This window comes from Branchiostoma belcheri, unplaced genomic scaffold, assembly GCF_001625305.1.
Source record: "Branchiostoma belcheri isolate BF01 breed outbred unplaced genomic scaffold, Haploidv18h27 scaffold53, whole genome shotgun sequence".
NCBI lineage: Eukaryota > Metazoa > Chordata > Leptocardii > Amphioxiformes > Branchiostomatidae > Branchiostoma > Branchiostoma belcheri.
In genome coordinates, this window is record NW_017804165.1 from 1,225,467 (window position 1) to 1,244,887 (window position 19,421).

Genomic DNA, 19,421 nt, shown 5'->3' on the forward strand with positions numbered 1-19,421 from the left:
TTGCCGCCTTATCTCAACCATCCGAGTCACAGTCTAGGGGATTCACACTGATGTACGCACACGCCTTTGGTGGCGCCTGAAACCCCAGAACTGTGATAACTCACAGACTGACGCCGTTGATTAACAGAAAGGTGCCACGAATGGGGCACGAGGTGTGACAAATCATCCGATGACTCGAAACCCGCTCCGCCCATCGGCTTGTCGCCACTTTATCTAACACACGCCAATCTCACAGGTTCTTCTGATGTAGCCTCTACCAGGCTTCGGGAGACGGCTGGAACGAGTAGAAATTGGCCACAAATAGAGAGATAACATGCCAGGGAAGTTGGTCCGCTAGAACACATTTTGCCGCACCCTGGCATGTTATCTCTTTATTGGGCCAATTTCAACTCTTCCCAGCGACATCTAGCGGCCGTCAGAATAAAGACAGAAAATAAATTCACCAAACAGTGGCTCCCGCATCTTCCTACAGTGGTTGTGGAAGCGGTATCCACCTACCAAATTCATAGTCAGACGAGAAAACTTGTGCCTTAGCCTTTCTTATTAAATCTGACTCCAATCATGACAATATACCACTGAATGTTTGAAATATTTGTTTATTGTTGAAGAATTCTCCTAATACAATGTTTGGTTTTTCACTGGGGTTACACCTTTTCAACCCCATATAAACTCCATCAAAGTCTGTACAGCAGTGGCTATATTATATACATGTACATAGTAATATTCTATATGTCTTTGCTGTATGGCAATCCATCATTGCAAAATGCAGGACCATATTGCATGATTCTGTACAATATATGGGACAGGTGTAGTTCACACATTTTCCATATGGTATTGTCAACTAAACTCACTTGTGAAAATACTTTTCAATTCCGTTAAACATCGAACATTACCAGTATATAAAGTGGTACACTACCACAACCAAGGTAAATCACTCATTATTCAAACATGAAAATTGATATGTACAAGAGGTGGGCAATATCAACATTATTTTCTGCTCTTTCTGGATGGTCTGTCTTCCTTTGGTGGGGACTTGGAAGGTTTGGAGGTGACAGTTGTAGCGACCTCATCCTCGTCCTTAGCAGTGACGTCAGTCTCCGACGTCTTGGGTCGCTCCAGTTCCTCCTGTGCTTTCCTCAAGGCTTCTTCTTCTGCTGCTTGGGCCCTGCAGAACACAGAATTAAAGAGTGTTTTTTACATTCCATATATTTTGATGCGTTGTCCTCAAACAGGGTGAGTTCACTAGTTACACTCCATGAAAGTGATGTGTACTGTTCTCAGTCTGGATGATGTTTTGGTGTAGATATAGACAGAATGCGATGATATTTGGCAGGTGGGTAGGTGGGGTATAGAGAATTGTGTTGGTTGACTTTAGGCCCCTGGTGATTGATCTTGGTACTGCAGTAAGAATTTTTAAAAATATCGTTGGTGCTGGATGGTCTGTGGATGTGATGTTAGGGTAGCATATAGTTGTTGATATAAGGGTTTAGTGGTGTAAGTTTGCTTTGGACCTGCATGTGACCTTAATTCCGCTTTACCTTATGGTAAATCCTGGTATACTGGAGAAACAAGCTTACACAACTTCAGTATCCCTTGATAAAACACCTACCTGGCCCTGGCATCCTCCTCAGCCTTGATGGCGGCCAGCCTGGCCTCCTCCGCGGCCCGGATGCGGTCCCGTACCGTCTCCTCCTTCAGCATCTCCATGTGCTCGTACGCAGGGAACAGCCGACGGATGAAGAACAGGTGGATCTGATTGGTCCAGAAGTTGAACTGTCGATCAGCCTCGTCCATCACTTCTTCATCCTCCTCCAGCTCTTCTGTAAGCAACAACATGGTTGGATGATTTAAACAAAGGAAGGATGATGATTGGTTGATTGTAATCATTCATCATCTGTATCAAACAGATACAAGAACAGTCCTATTCCGCACACAAAAAACTACTAAACGAACAGTAACTTCTCCGCATTTAGACAGAATGCGATGTTGTGTTATGTTGTAAATATTAATATTTGTACCAAATGTCAATCTGTAAATAGCCTTATCTATTAATGTGAAAAGTATGCAATTCAGCCACTTTAACTGGCTGCGATGTACTTTTTAAGAATCATGTTGATGTTGATCAAATAAACCAGTCATTCATTCATTCATTCATTCATTCATTCCCTGTTCTGATTGGTTGACTACAGTGACAGGAGAGCTGTGATTGGCTGCTACCTTCATCAAGTAATCAGTATTTTGGATGTTATCTGTATTTCCTGTTCTGATTGGTTGACTACAGTGAGAGGAGAGCTGTAATTGGCTGCTACCTTCATCTGGCACCTCCTCCAGTGTCTCCCCGCTGGGTCCCATGGAGACCATGGAGATCCTGTGCTGCTCCAGCCCCGACATGTCCTCTTCCAGCGGAACTGTCACAGATGAACTCTTCTTCAGGTGGTCAGGACTGTGCTCTGAAAGACCAGACATCAGTGGGATGTTAGCTGAGAAGCTGTGCAATCATCTTGCCTTAATGAGCTATAAACTTTTTGTGCTTGATAGATTGTTTTGATATCATGATGATTTAGCAAGAAAGTTCATCTGTGTTGGTACAACTCAATTCATTCCAGTGTTGGAAGGAAAGTGTAGTCTTTATTTCATATTTCTAACATCATGATGATGTTAACCTTATTTTGCTCCTACAGAGTCGCATCAGCAGCCATGGACAAAGTTGACATGCACTCTAGGACTGTTTTATGGCATATAGACATTACACCAACATGACATATGTAGATCTGATATTAACTGTCCCACCAGAGGGACCTGCGGACTGACCTGAGGTAACCTTCTGTGTGACCACGCTGCTGACGGGGTTCAGGTCTGTGTGGGAGCTGCTCATCACTCCTGATGGCTGGGTCTGTGGTCAAACATGGGGTCATGATCAGTTCTCTAGTAAATGTATTTCACTTTTCTTGGAAGATCGTAATAGCAGTTATATACTTAAAAACATGGAAGACTGTGATATTCTTTTAAATCAGCAAATTCGTCAAATCATCCTACAAATCTTAAGCTTCCAGAAGAAATTACATCTTGATACGAAGTCCACAGGCTTCAAACAGGTATTCAAAATGAGTCCAGAGTCAACTTCTCAACAAGAGCAAAAAGTTTCTTTGTAAGAAACATCGTAATAAAGAAACAAAGAATAAACAACAAGAGTGTGGGCATACATCCAGTGTCTTGCGAGACTGGTCGTGCTTGATGTCGACAGTGGAGGCCCTGGCCATGGGGGAACCCAGGTCTGGGGAGGCCGACTCTGGGGACTCATTCTCACGGCCTCGAGCAGACATCTGTAAATAAAAACAGGGTCAAGTTTAGTAGACGATTGCAGAAGAAAAGCAGAATTCAAAGGATATCAGACTAAGCAGTACTTCTTGCAAAGAGTTGTACATCCTCACATAAACTTGATCAATGCACTTGCTTCCTCTCATAATTTTTTTGGGTACAATTATTTTATCTCTATCAGAGCTCGCAGACATACCCTGAACAGAGACGGGGGGTGACAAGTTATCTGGCACGTATGACCTACTACTACGGTCACATGTCTCTGACGTCACGTTCTAAGAGTAGACGGGTCCATTCTGTGAACAGCGTTGAAGGAGTCAGCCGAAAATTATTTGGGGCAAGTCCCAATTCATTCCAGTCTTGCGAAGAAAGTTTGTTTAGTCTTCATTTCATAATGACTTTAAGTTATTGTAATACAGAACAAAAATCTGTCCTGACCTGGCTGGCCCTGGAGTGTAACATGGCGGAGGCGGGGCTGGCGATGGACTCGTCCATGTCCCCGCCCTGCGACCCCGCCTCGCTCGCCTGCGGACTCGGGTTCTTCAGAACGTCTTCTGTCACATACTTCACGGCACAGCCAATCAGGCCTTCAAAAAACTCCAGAAACGTCATCTGGAAATAACACAAGAACACATTGAGCAGAAATCATGGTGAATCAGACGTAGATGTCAAATTGGGGAGGCGACTAATCATCTTTCAATGCAAATAGTAAGCTTGCTGTCAAAATAATGTTGGAAATAGTTTTAACATTTACTCTATGGACTATTGTAACATTCTACAAAGATGGGTAACATCCCAATTGTAACATTCTGCAAAGATAGCTACCATCCCTACAATCAATGAAGAATTGTTGAGATACATTTGTTAGGTTCTATACAAGACAGTGTGTTAATACAAGGGATTGTGTCCCTAATTTTCTGCTGTAGTGCGTCACTCTTCCACCACATACCTCCAGCTCCAGGTTACAGTCTTCTCCATCTGACACTTTGGGGTCGTCTGTGGAGAGGATACGCAGCACCTGCGCTGATGTCAGGGTCTCATTCAGCAACTTGTAGTCCTGAGGAAAATGATGAGAAGATTCTGTCAGGCTGGAGGTTATGTACACTGTATACTAACACCAATGGGAAATCTACAGCTGTAGAGTTTGTAAAGCCATTCTAGTTTTTTTTGGAATCTACTGTATTCATATTTTCCCTTCTAACACAAATACCTTCTGAAGCTTTCCCATATTCACCCTATCAATACTACTGGGGAAATTCTTTCCCATTCTTCACCAGTATATTCACCATTCAGTTCATCCATCCATCCACCTTACAACCACACTTAGCTTTTTCTATTTTCAAAATCGTTCTCTCCAAGTCATCTTCGTCCTCCTGTCTCTCTCACCATCATCATCCACAGGAACTGTCTCATCTTCATGGAGGGTTCGTGAGGCAGGTGTCTCCTCTGCTTACACTGAGTCTTGTAGATCTCCCAGCACTTCTCCATGTAACCCAGAGCATTCACGGCCCTCCTCGGCTCGTACAGGAAATTGCCTGTATGGAAAGAAATCATGTGCCAATCAATATCTACTATCTGGCAACCAAACAGCAATTTAAAAGTGCCAAACAGACTGCTTCTTTCTTCATTTTTCACTTAATTTCTATCCTGTCGAGTTCATTAACTTACTGATAACGTTACTTTCATAATTCCACCAGTTGCCCAAAGACTACCACATTAAAAATGGAGCTAGGCCTTCTCAAGAATGTCTGTTCACACCTGGATATCTGAAGTGTGCAGACATCAGAAGCTGGTGTGTTACGCCGAAGGGCAGTTATTCCGGCTATACTGATACAGATACAGATCAGGGATTACTGATTGTGCTAGAAGATCTCTTTAAGGTCATTTTTTCTTCTTAAATGTGGTGCTCTTAGGGCAGAATTAAATACGTGTAAATTTAAGGAGCTATTTTTGTTGAAGAAGTAAATACAGGACAGATAGGTTAAGGAAAGAGGACCCACCTGCTACAGAACCAGCATATTGTAAAATGTTGTTCTGGATGAGTTTAGAGAAGCAGGTGGCCAGGATCCTCCCTGTCTCCATTCTGGGGTAGTAAGTACACTTGGGTTAAAACCTGTAACCTTGGGTTAAACCTGACTTTGAACAGTAGTGATTCACCCATTTCAACAAGTTCTTCATTTATCAATTTACTCATCACATATTTCTTGAACCTGAACTAAAAATGGCGCTGATTTGTCAAAAGCAGTCAGTAAGACTGTGGACTGAACAGTTGATAGTAGAAAACTATTTACTACATGTTCTCATGGCTCAAACCAGTTGCTATAAATGACTCACTCATCCTCAGTGAGTTCCTCCTGGTACAGATGATAACTGATGGTGACCAGGTGGTCCAGGTACTCCCTCAGTAACATCTGCTCATACGGTGTGTGGATCTCTTCTGGGGACTTGCCTCGACCTGAGAATCAACACCACAGTGCAACAACAGTTAGTTTTGCAAGGCACGGTGAAGTTTAAAGGATTCGCTCCAAAATCACTGCCCTTTTTGTATGGTGAGTCAGCTAGTCAAACAACACAAGAGTTCTTAAGACCAAGGGATAATACAGTGGAGTTAAATCAACAAATAGAAGTATGTGGATTGTAACAGGTCTCAGTTGATATGATATTATATAACATATTGAACAGAAACATTTTCAATTTGAAATTTTCTGTCCCCTTCCCAATTGTTATTGGTCCTCGAGAGACAGGAGAGAAGGCACATGAGCTTGTAACGTCCTCAAGAATATTAGCCTAGCACACTGGGGCACCCATACTCTTCCTCATATGTGTGTTGGGTTCTTTGATGTAATACTACACGCACCAATCATGCAATCCATCAGTAATGTTCCCAAGAATATTAGCTAAGCACACTGGGTCATCCACACTCTTCCACATAAGTGTGTTGGGTTCTTTAATGTTACTCCACGCACCGATCATGCGATCCATCTCGGCCAGAGTGACGCCCTTGTCGTGAGTCTTGCAGTCCTTGAGGAGCCTCCAGAACTGCAGTTTGGACATGATGTAGGTGTTGTCATGGTCGGACACCTCCTCCTGGCCCAGGCTGGCGTAGAACGTGTACACCCGCTTCAGGTGGCTGATGTGGCGCAGGACAACACAGAATACCTGGGGCAGAGGATGTACAGCTGTTATATTATGCCCATAGCAGCCCTCCAAACCTTAGATTCTCAACCTGGTACTTGAAGGTAAATACCTGTAAGCTGGGGGATTTAGGCCCTTGAGACAATAATGATTAATGTTATTCACTCTAGATTTCCAGCTTCAACTTCTAGTATTGCTATGTCAAGGTTTGAATCAACATCGTTTTGTTTGACCATTTTCTGTAACTTTCCACTGCGACTCCCGTACTTGCCTTTCATCTGTGGTTCATTTTCTTAAAACTGGTTCCCAAAGTTAGTTTTGAACTTTACTTTCTATCTATTCCTTTATCTTGAATAGTGTCTCTATCATTCCACTGTATTTTTCCACAGCTTAATTATATACATATACACTACACACACCCTCCCTAACTTGTTTCCCCGCTCTTAGTCTCACACATGCCTCCAGTTTGTAATACCTGATTTTGCTCCTCGTCCCTGTCCACCTCGGGAAACTCGTCCAGCAGGTGTCTGATGTTGAGCGCCAGGCTGGGGCCCAGGGTGTTCTTACTCTCTGCACCGGCACTCTTAACGGACATCATCTCCTCTGTGGAACCAGGTACAAACACTTATCAAATGTCAGCTTTAAAAGGTGAATCAACATAGTTACATGTATACTGGGCCCACCAATATAATACAGTATCATTATCAAATGTTTCCTAAAGTATGTGTACAGCAGTCCCCACTTGAGAAACTCAAACATTACACATGTACATGTATGCCTATATACATGTACATTACCTACCTCTTAGACATATGATGATATTCCATTGTAGTTTTCCGCACAAATGTCTTACCTTGGTAGCCTGGTGGGGTCCTGGTGCGTATGCCGGACAGGTCAGGGGTGGTTGTACCATCCATACTGAACGTCGGGTGGTCAAGCATGTGGTCATTCTCAAACTGACCCTCAAATATCCTGCCATTCTTAAAGGTGAAGACTCCCTGTGAACACAGATGACCTCAGGAATGAACATGTCACAAGAAAAATGGTGAACCAAACAAATGATTTTGTCAATAGTTAACAAAACTATACATAAAAATTAGTATTATATTTGGTTTCCATTATACATGATTGTACATTCTTACTTGACTATTCTGAGCCTTGTGACCATAGTTACTGTACTCACCCATCCATATTTCTTGTTATCCTCCCACTCCCCATCGTACACAGCTCCTCCAGCAAACAGGACTTCCCTCGCCCGTGTCTCACCCCGTTCACAAACTCCCCAGTGTACTCATTCCGCATGGGATACTGGGAGCCGGGAACACGCTTCAGGAACCAGGTATGGGTCCCAAAACCATGCTGGGAAAGGACAACATTTTCAGACACACACATTTTCAGATATACACATGTACAATATCTCAATGTATTATGCTTTATCAAAGTCTTCTTACTTAGACTAGTATATGTATAAGATTGCAATGGAAAGTTTTGTTTATTGCTATCATGAGGTGTTACCTTGGAACAAGAATAGCAGTAACTTAGATTTTACTAGTGACACTGTCCAAACTCTTACTATTCCAACGTATCATATGATAATGTACATTTGTCAGAACTGTTAAAAAATACAGTTTCAATACATAGTTTTGGGATTCAATACATAGTTTGAATCCCAAACAGGGCACTGTGCTTCCAAGAAAGAATAGTAGAATTGTACAAGAGAACTCACAATGACTCCATTCTCCCAAGTCCCCTCATATCTCTGGTTGAGTGAGTGCCAGATCATGGTTCCCTGTCCATGCCGCAGGTTGTTCATCCACTGCCCCTCGAACACGTTCCCCGACTTGTAGACGCGCCGGCCCCAGCCCTGCTTGATCCCCTGGACCCAGTCTCCCTCGTAGAACGAGGCACCGTCCTCACTGTAGTACATCACTCCCTGGGAAGGAGTAAAAAGTCCAATGTTGGTGACAGGGGATTTAGAAAAGGTACATCTATATGTTATCTGCTGTATGCACTTGTTCAATCCATTCCGATTTTGGCTGCACTGCATTTTTTGTGCATTCTGCAAGAGGGTGCAGTGCAGTTGCTGTATCAGGGGGTGCAGAATCTTCTATGTCTAATTTCCTTATACTTATATGAAAAGTTCAACTGATTGGTAAAATACAAAATTGAGTTGGAGAACAGTTCAATTCTCATAACATAATTTCCTTGTTGCTATGCCCTCAACACTCACATGCCCGTGTCTCCTGCCCATGTGCCACTGTCCTGAGTATGAGCAGGGTTTGGAGGAACACTTGAAGGTTCCCTGGCCGTGACGCAGACCCTCGTACACCTCCCCCTCGTACGTACTGCCATCCTTCCACCTGTACATCCCCGTACCTGTCACCGCGTTCATGAAGAAATCACCCTGGAGACAAAACATCCACAGGATCAGCAGGGAATGAGTAATCTCCAAGCAGGTTGTACAGTGACAAGGCAGTATCCATTGGCCAGAAGAGTGTCCATTAGCCACTGAAGATCTGAAGGTGGCTAATGGACACTCTTCTGGCCAATGGATACCACCTTGCCACTGTACAACCTGCTTGGAAATTAGGGAATTAGTTCATATTGTGAAAATATTACTACTTTATTGACACATGATAAATCCTCTTCTGGAACATTAAGAAAATGTGTGAATATTTGTAGATGGGAAGATGTCAATTGTCCTCTCATTGCATTATTTTGAAGCGTACTTTGTATCTGATGAGTAGTTTCATAATGAGTTGTCAGAATACCATGAAGACAGTCCAAATTTCAGCAACTCAGTCCAAATTTACAAAGAAAAAGCATGCAAAGAAACATAATTTTGTGAATCTGCAAAGTTTAAATGTGGCGGTTGTAGTTTGATTTCTTACCTCATAAGTGATACCATCTGCCCAGGTGTAACGCCCTCTGCCATGCATCAGACCTTCTGTGAACTGACCCTACAGGACAAGGGAGACCAGAAGTTGACTCTAAAATCTACATAAAACCAGTTTCTTGTCAATACTATTTATTATGTATGCAATTGAATAAATATTGTGTGATTCTATTGATAGGCTACCATTGCATTTAGAGCACTCATCAATAGCATGTAGAATTGCTGATTGTCATAGGTGATAATTGTGAAACATCTCTGTAACCACATTGTGCCAATGTACTGCATGTAAGTTCAGGCATGTACTCTTGTGTAACTGTAACTCTTTATCGAGTTTGGCTTAAAGATTTTTAAGGTAATTAAAGGATTAGAATTTACCTCATACACATGCTCTCCTGCAAACTTAGCCACTCCATCTCCCTCATACAGGCCTCGCAACTTCTCACCTTCAAACCTGGAGAGGTGAGGAGACAAAAGTTAAGAGTTAAAATACATACAAGAACATATAGATTGTCTAAAAATGTAGGATATTTTGTACATTTTTCTTGACCTTGATGTTAAAGAAACACAAAGAGGTTTCTACTTTACACTCAACCACACTGAGAGCCCCAAATACTTACGCCTCAACAATAAGGTCTGTAAGGGTAGGTTCATCATAGTCTGGTTCAGGGGTGGGCTCTCTGGGTGGCGGCTCCTCAACCTGCAAGAACACAGATCAGATATACTGTAGTAAGTTGTATCAAAGTTGACAGTTTTTTCAAGTTCACTGTTGACTACTAGTAACTATACACACACACACACACACACACACACACACACACACACACACACACACACACACACACACACACACACACACACACACACACACACACACACACACACACACTAATGGCAGTATTAGCAATTTTCGATGATGATATCTCTTTATGGCTTGATATGCTCAGAAAGAATGTATACATCACTCAGCTACTGATTTGTCTTATGTGGACATTTGAATGAATGTAACTGGTTTTGGCCTAAACTATCCATAAATCAGATTTGCAAGGCAACTCATAATTTCCCATAGCCGACACATACACACACAGTAAACGGCGTTGCCTAGCATTAAAAACAGCCCCAAACCTTAGTTTCCGTCTCTGTGGCCGTCTCCTCTGCAGTCTCTGTTGGGACATCTTCTTCTTTCTTTTCCTCGCTCGGTGTTTCGGTGGGAGGTGGTTCTGATTTCGACTCTTTCTTGGCAGAGTCTTTCTTTTTCTTGTCTCCCTTCGCCATCTTGAATTCGGGGTACACCGTCGCTAGGCAACAGCGGGGTGATTACACAACAGCGACCTCTGGCGACAATATTTAATACTGCACGCCCAGGAGTATTTCAGAACTTCGTAAAACCAGTGTCTGAAAGCGACCTTCGACTCCGTACTTTTCCTCCCCAAATTCAGCGGTATTTCAAAGGTCATTACCATGTTTGCCTGAAGGACAATGACTGGGTAATGGCCTATCGTTCGGCTGACCGGGCATAAGGAGCAAAGATCGACCAAATAACGGTACAGTCAACCTCTCCCTTAATAGTAACGTCAAGGACATTACACACAATGTCCTTGGTAACGTTAACACCGTTACGTGTACTGTTTGGGCACTATTTCCTATGATTTTTCATAGCAACTTTTCCCTGTTCCCAATGTTACAAAACGGCTTGTGGCAATGTTTCATTGTCCCAGGCTACTAAAGTACCGAAAGTGCGAAACATTCATGATGATCAAACGGACACTGTCTGAAAGTAATACAGTATTCGGTCGAAACAGTACTAGTAACATCGATCTACGCCATGCAAAAGTTATTCATAGGCCTATTTGACGGTCTCCCCACTGTTGTTAAATTTACGCTGGATTTTGCAAGTTGACCTTGAAAAAAAGTTGACCTTGAAACATTGAAACTTCCCATGTGATGTAGTTTTGGGAAGACAAGTAAAGTGTGAACCTCCATATGTTAAGTTTTCTACATATTCTCTCTCGTCCTCTGGCACACTTCTAGTTTATGGCAAAAACAACATCTTCTGTTTCATTTAACTTAATTGTCTTCTCGTATAACGTTTCATGTGTGATATGAATGCTGATAATGTTGCTGGCGGCGCGCCATGTGTGTCAAAAGTCTCGGCAATCAGACGTGCCGCGATGCAAGGTAACCAAACACAATTGTTCGCTCAGGTGATACCAGCTGCCCTTGTCACCTCTGACAGTTCATGGAGAACTGCTACTTTACCTTGCATGAGTCAGCTTTTTGTTTGATTGGCTCTTATGTGTTGCAAAGAAACGGGAATTTCACTCTACAATTGATTTATATACAGCCAACCTCCCTATAGATATATATAAAGGTGCAAAGTCCGAACATCAAACGCATTCGTAGAATTTCGTGACAAGTGCTCTGTGATGGAAGGAATTCATGTAGAATGGAAGTTAAGGGGATCAGGTCTTTCGTTTCTCTAAAGTAAAGCCATAACGCCTTCCCCCTTTTTCCATGCCTTAAGATATTCCTTCAATTCCTCTGAATGGCCGAGTTCAACATTAGCAACTCAAAACTCGGGTTCCCTACGTATCTCCGGTTGCAGACATTCCCAAAGTCATGCGGTAGGGATTACCTCTGAACAAGGCGGCGCCGCCTTTTTGACGCGCGCGGTCAAAGTCACACGACTAAAACTCGTGCATTCGGCGTCACCACAACTTCTGAGTACAAGGTCCATTTGTTCATAAAACCACTTCGAAAATGTGGCAATGAAGATAAAGTTAGAACACTTGTTATCAGCGCCAGTTGAGCACCATGAGAGGCAGGGGATCAAAGCAGAGTAATTATCAACGGCGTTTCACGCGAGTTTCCTCTTTAATCGTCGAACGCCTAGCAGGAGAGACCATTATTCTCTGTGCTCTCTGAGTGAGAAAACCATTACTAAAATGCAGAATTTGTTCACTTCTCCTGCTGACGTTTTTCTTGTGATGTACCACCTACACTAGCGAAACAGCTAACGCTGCAAGGGGGAGGGGGAGACCTGATTTCTCTAGATCGCCAGTGTCAGAGCAACTCGTCATAGGCTTTCATCCATCACTTAGTATGCTCACAATGAGTCTACTTTAGTAAACCTCTTCTAACCACTTAGGTTGCGAGTGCAAACTTCCAATCGTACTGACTGGCTGCCTGCCACAATTGTTCGGTCGCATCAGGTCGATACGTGACGGCAGGAATAAGATGATAGGAGACAGAAGCCGTGTCAGTGCTGCACCTTCTCCACATTTTAAATCATTCCCAGCCGCCCCGTCTTATACACTTCCTGTCAATCTAGATGCCCCACCATAGGATGTTGTCCTGATCATGACTTGACTAGATTGACGGTTCATTTCCAGAGGATTAAATGCACCGCAATAATGGGACAAGGTGAAGGTGAAGCACCGCAAATCCTCTACTTTCCACATCATTTCCTCCACCCCCACTCAAGAGTGCATCATCTTCTGTTAACCTCCTCTCCGTTCGACTAGACATTGGACTGATGACCGTGCTGACAGGACAAGGATAGATATGGGCACTTCACTCTGATGACAGATCATTTCATCCAACATGTGCCTACCACTTCATCCATCATCTTCAACACTACCGATATTATAGACCTCAGTCCTGGCACAGCCACGGCTTAACCTTCAGGTGGTCACTGACCTTTGTTTAATAAATAGACTGTATTTTAGGACGTTAATGAAATGATGGCATGATAGAATCTCATTTGCGGGCTCTCTCTCTCTATATATATATATACACCAGGATTGATATTCTGAACCACTCTTTCCATGGGCAGGGTTTCTAATTCTGTCTTTAGTGTTTTTTTGCAATGTAGATTTCTAACGGCACACGTGTCGACAGCGACTAGACAGTACGTGATCCACGTGACAAGTTCTTTGTCAGCCGGAAAATTCGTCATAAATTATGTTCGCTATATTTTTTCTGCGTGACGTAACTATCACAACTATTAATAAAAACGAGTACAAGGGACACATATACTAGTGGGTACATGGCTGACTCAATACATTGTGCTTCTCGGTGCGCTAGCTGTATGTTTGTACACCAGGAAATATTCAGGTAGGATTTAACGTATATATGATGAGGGAAACGTACTGTAATTCAACTTAACCTTCAACGGTAAGTACTATTCAGTTATACCTGGGCATATCTCGACAAAGATATTTTATTGAATACACATCGGATCTCTACTGAGTTTCTGCGGAGAAAATTTTATTCAGTACCTGCTCGCATGCGTGGGCTGCGGGTTCAGGAACTGAGACTGAGAGGTTGACAGCAGTTCTCTCGGCGGCGCTGACTCTCACAAAGGGAACTTTAGGCCAATCTGAAAGTCAAAATCGGGTCAAAAAAGTCAGCTTCATTATTGTTTCGCCTACAGCAACCGAAAATGTCTCACTAACCGTACTTTTTGATGGTCAACCTTGAAGATAACAACGATAGAGAAAGACGTTAGTTTTAGTTATTGCTTTCGGGGATGGAGGTGTTGTTTTGGGTGGGTTATCTGTGGGGTTCTGTGTAAGTTTGTCGGACAGTGTAGGATGGCAGCACGTGGGTGGAAAGATTGACAGGCAGAATGAAAGGAAGCCGTCAGAGGTCTCAGAATGACCGTGAGCCAACAGGAATTGGGGAATTCAGGACGCCGAGAATAGCATACTTCCTGTCTAAGTCTGAAATTCCGATTTCTTGTTTCTAGTTTTTAATACGGAAAGAAACTCAAATCTACGTTGGCGTAGTTTCTGCGTCCAATATTATCTTCCGTGAGTATGACCATCTCCGGACCATATTGGTATCATTCTACCGATGGTCGTTGATGATTCGGTAAACGTTGTTGCATGCGCTCACATATGTATGGGTATATATGGTGGTTACAGTAATAATTCTACCGCGGCAACTTTCCCGTGCACCCATTTCGGGATGTTTTGTCTCTGCGCTACCACACTATAATCTCCAAGCAGATCCTAGGGTGGCAAAAGACAGTATCAAATTGGACAGGCAGTATCCATTCATGGCGCGCCAGAGAAGGTCTAATACGCCACCCTGCTTGGAGATTACCGCGTGCTGCAATATTGAATTAAAGACCTTTATTGTACGTTTGTGCTCTAACAAGCTAAGTACAGGTCATGGATAGACAAGCAATGATACTTTAACTATACATACTAATGTGGTATATAGTAGAGGGGATTCATTCCTCAAGCTACCGACATCTTGCACACGCAGTCGTCCCTCAGTAAGACATCTGGAGCCGCATAGTTCCCGTTTAGAACTTTTATTCAGCCTGTCAGCCATATACATACTAATGTGATCTACTATTTACATTGTTCGACTTCTTCTCGCTTCTTGACGCAGTTATAGATGTACGAGCATATAGAATTAGTGATACATGGTTTGTCAAGTTTCATGAGAAATAGGAATTTTTCTGATTCATTTAAATGTGCAAAGCTGAGGAATATTAGGATAAATACATCAAGTTCGTTTTTCAGCCTAGTGCCAAAAGCTCTGAAGTTCCTTTTCTACCACTGCCTCAGCTCTTTTACCATTAGTATTCTGCAATTACGCCTCGTACAGGCAACCTTGTATTAGTTTATACGACTTTTACGAGGGGTCACTTCTTGTTTCCCATTTTCTTATCACCCGCCACACGCCAAAACGTCACCCGGGGGTGAGTGCCTACTCCGCTCCGGCAAACACTTGCCGAGCGCAAAGCCAATTAAGATAGAGCATCGATCGGTGTTTGATGTGTCCACTGTGTGGGTCAGTGTCAGGCCGAGGGGTTACGGCCGCTGACATGCGCCAATCAAACACAAGGTCGAAACGAACGGAACAAATATTCAAAAGTAGAAGTCACAAAGTCATCAAGTCTAGATCTATGGCCTCCATTTACCTTCAAAACACGACAGTAAAGACATCTATATACATGTACCACACAGTACGACTGTCGCCATGACCTAAGGTGAAGTTCGAACTGTTTGGTTTAAATACGCAGTTGGTACCGGATCTGGGCATATGTGTGCGAAACAAGCTTTAATGGCAAGCTTTAAAGTGAATATTCCAGGACAAATTGGTCCATTAGCATGTTTTGGATACATCATATGTGAGGTCCGGGATAAACGGCGAGAGATGAGGATATTACAAGATGTCTGACGTGCATGCTCTAGCCACAGAAAAAAACGAAGAAGGAAAAAACAACTACTCAAATCGTAAAAAATAAACCGGAAAGATACAACATAGCAATAAAACTCAGGATCAATATTATACGGTGTAGGGCAAGGCTGGAAACACGAAGATCGGTTTTATTGGTCAGGTATAAGTTTCCCTAGACAGCCTTAAAAGTTTACAGGCATTGGTAAGCGGTACGATAAGGTATTGGTTGAGCCGTTAGAACATGTACAGTCCTGTAGGGGAGAGCAGTTTGGTATTGATGGTATCCTTCGTTCAAGGGGGGGTGGGGATATTTTATTCTGTCTCAATGTGTTCAAAGAACTGTAAGTTAACGCGCCCCCAAAACAACTCACACAGACCGAATAGGCTTGCCATGAACGCGGAACCAATACAAGACGGAAACGTGAGTTATATCGAGTCAGTAGTACGAGATTGTTTTTGACACACACACACACACACACACACACACACAGCTAATGTTACATTCACTCTGTGTAGAGTTTAGAGTGCTCTGCCTGTCTCCTTGTCTTCTTGAAGTTACAAGAACTCATCATTGATCAACACAGTGAGTTTCTCCGTGTTTATGCCGTAGCCGTAGAGAAAGTACTTGTTACAAAGCAAACATGGCGCCAACAACATCAATAACAGTTAAAACGAAGGACGCCGGTCCGTCACAGTTGTCCTTGGCACTAATACCTGCCTTGTTCACACTTGTTTGAATTAAAAGGCATGCGCGGGTTTCCTGGCAACAAATTCCCATCAGTCATCAGTGATACACAGGCTCGTTTGTTACGTTCACGGCTTAGCTTTCCCCACTCTCCCAGGAGAGCTCTGATTACTACATTAGGGTGTCGCCGCTCCCGAGGTGACTTCAAATTAACAGAAATATGGTAAAAGCAGAGATGAACACGGAAGGAAATAATGACAGTAGACATGGGCAACTATCGAAATGTTGGGTAAGGAAAAGGGCAAACTATTGAATAAACTAAAGAACATACTGAAAAGTATTGAATAAACTAAAGAATATACATCTGCTTGACACCGGCAAAATGAATGATACATCACCATAATCCTACACTAACTTAACTACACTACATACATCATCTGCGGTGATCTACAGCTCTATCTGTATCTCTCTCTTTCTATATCTATGTACGAGTCCATCTGTCCATTCATCAACCCATGCTATGATCTATAGCCCTCCATCTATCCATTCGTCTACCTATCCATCATATCTATCTATCGTGTCTATCTTAAGAGGCTCGTCCCTCTGTCAACACTGATGCATTCCTAGCATCTGACTCTGAAAAGGGACAATCTTGAGTGACATCACATCTATTTTCACCCTCAATCTGGGACATTCACACTGGTCAGCCCCATGTTGAGAGTGCCACTTACGTAAAGGACCTTGACCTAAATATGTGATGTATATTCCTGGCCCTGCCCTGGTCTCCCTTACACGGCCTGCTATCCTACTGTTTGCCGAAGCGGATCGTATGATGAAAACGACAACACCGTGATTGTGCGTCACCGACACAGTAAATCACAGCCAAGCCACGGCTTTGAAGTACGAACACTCATTGTTAAAGTCGTGTCATGTGAGGCTCGTGAAAATGTCGTTCTTGCGTGGAGTCTAAAGGACTCTTATGTGACCAGGTCGGTAAACAGTCCGACGGTGACACTTAAAAAGCTCCGCCAACACAAATCATCCTTGACCCTAATCTTCCACTCTACTGATCAAACACCGGATGAGAAATGGCTGCGCGAAACTTCCACCAAGGACTCTCACATGGATTGCGCGACAAAAGCACTCAATCTTCAGGGGAAGGAGCGATTGCTGAGTTCGGACGTCAAACGATGTAGGAAGGCGGTGAAACGACTCACCACCTGAGAGCGCAAATGTAGAATCGTCGACGATTTATTAAGAGATATCTAGAGAGTGTTGCAGGGAAATTCAGACGGGACTGCTCGAAGATAAAGCTTTACGGAAATTGGAAGTTGTGCGCGAGCAGTGACTAATCAGATTCGGAGCTTGTTTTGGGCGACAAGTGCTCCATAATCAGGAAATGCACTACAAGAAAGGACAATTTGTCCTGACCCAATTGCCTCTTTATCGTCTGATGAGCACGGCCCTGTCATAGATAATCCCAACAAAACAAGGGAACTATAAATAGAAATAAAAGTCCTTGAAGATACTGTCCAAGGACACTTGTGATCCATACCGTCCTGAAATTTCATATCGGCTAAGCACTACATTCTTACTCATTCATCACGGCTTGTCTATGTCTCAAGGGGCCAATCTGTGAACACGGAGTTTGGTAAAAGGACGACAACAAATATGCATCAACTGTAGCATATAGGCTGAATGGTTTCCCAGAGGAGCTACACATTTGCAACTCATAGCAGGCTTCCCCCAGTTGTTTCTTCCTCTCTTTCACAATGAAGCAGATCCCTTTCGGTGGCAAGACAGTATATCCATTTATAGCCAGAGGAGTTTGCACGGCCACCGAAGGTACAGACTCCTCTGCCTTGCCACCGAAAGGGATCTGCTTCGAGATGACGTGAACATGGCATTGTCATGGTTCGTTTGTTTGTTTGTTTGTTTGTTTGTCTGTTATACAAGTAGATACCTAGTGGTTTCATCCGTATAAGCCCCTTCGGTGTAACATATATTAGTCTCGTCATATCTTTCTGTGACATTATAGACTTCACAGCCACGGATATGAACTAATCTGTTGTGTTTACAACAAATATAGGATATTCTATTCACGCCATTGATAATCAGTTCTCAAAAATAAAACGACTTTTGTCTATGAAACGTTTCGCGAGTATATTTATGTACAGCAGTTTTCCGAGAAGAACTGATGGAGTTAGTCTTCCCGCACTTAAACGAGAAGGTACACAAATGAATGTCTTCGAAATCAATCTATTATTAGAGTGTAGCCCATTTCAGGTAAATTGCAATGTTGCACAGTGCAATTTCTTATCTTAGCGTGGTGACAGGAATGACTGTGGATTATTAACTTCATTGAGCTGGCGAATGCGGAACCTTGAAACTTCAAGCTGAGGACGCCCACGCAAATGAAGAGGCCATACTTACAGACTTCTGTCCTTGGATTAAGTGGAGATGTGCAGGACATTTGAAACTAAAAGGCGGCGTGTAGTAGCCTGTGTCCTCATAGAGTAAACTCGATTATGCTCGTATGTAACGTTGCAGCATAGGTACCATAACCTTGTTTAAACACTTTCCATTTTTTTAAAATTCCAACATGTAATCACCAGACGTGGTGACGGCACACTCAATTTTTTTTCAACTTATATCAATGCCGCCACCAACACAGGACAAATACATGACAGGACAATACTCATTTTCACCAGAGCGAAGTGATTCCATGACTATTCTGCAGCCATGCGGACAAAAAAGTACTGACAAATTGTTGCACAGAAATTGACCGAATTTGTATGAGCCTTCCGGTCGGTTTCTTTGCAATGTTGCAATCAGTCTTGCCGTCAGTATATCAAAGTGGCTTCCATCTAAACCATATCGTGGATTTAAATTTTCGTGCAGAATGATGCCCCCACTGTTCATATTACATCTGAGAAAACAAACTACAAATATATGAGCTTGATCGAACGTCATGCAAGGTAACGATAAAGATGGAACAAGTCTAACCAAACAGGGCCAGGCAGGTGGTGAAGTTTATCTGCCAGCCACTTAAATTTGTTTCAATATTCCCGCATGACAACATGGACATGATGGGAGATTAGAAATACCCTGTTACAACGTTGTGCTGCAATTTGCACAGAGACTGCCACCAGGACATTAAGGACAGAATGAAGCCCACCATCCCACAAAACA

General features: G+C 42.9%; 1 protein-coding gene across 1 annotated transcript; it reads right to left on the reverse strand.

Annotated features, from left to right (window-relative positions):
* Positions 1 to 599: 599 nt before the first annotated feature.
* On the reverse strand, positions 600 to 13,651 carry LOC109480941 (radial spoke head 10 homolog B-like). Its single transcript, XM_019783368.1, is given in 22 exon segments — positions 600 to 1,165; positions 1,610 to 1,820; positions 2,310 to 2,450; positions 2,812 to 2,893; positions 3,204 to 3,323; positions 3,757 to 3,930; positions 4,268 to 4,375; positions 4,705 to 4,853; positions 5,319 to 5,401; positions 5,653 to 5,773; positions 6,285 to 6,477; positions 6,929 to 7,056; positions 7,307 to 7,451; positions 7,637 to 7,698; positions 7,701 to 7,812; positions 8,180 to 8,386; positions 8,684 to 8,857; positions 9,345 to 9,413; positions 9,725 to 9,800; positions 9,967 to 10,046; positions 10,472 to 10,644; positions 13,627 to 13,651. Coding segments are annotated over 22 exon segments (2,796 nt in total). The 5' UTR covers positions 13,637 to 13,651; the 3' UTR covers positions 600 to 987.
* Positions 13,652 to 19,421: the final 5,770 nt, after the last annotated feature.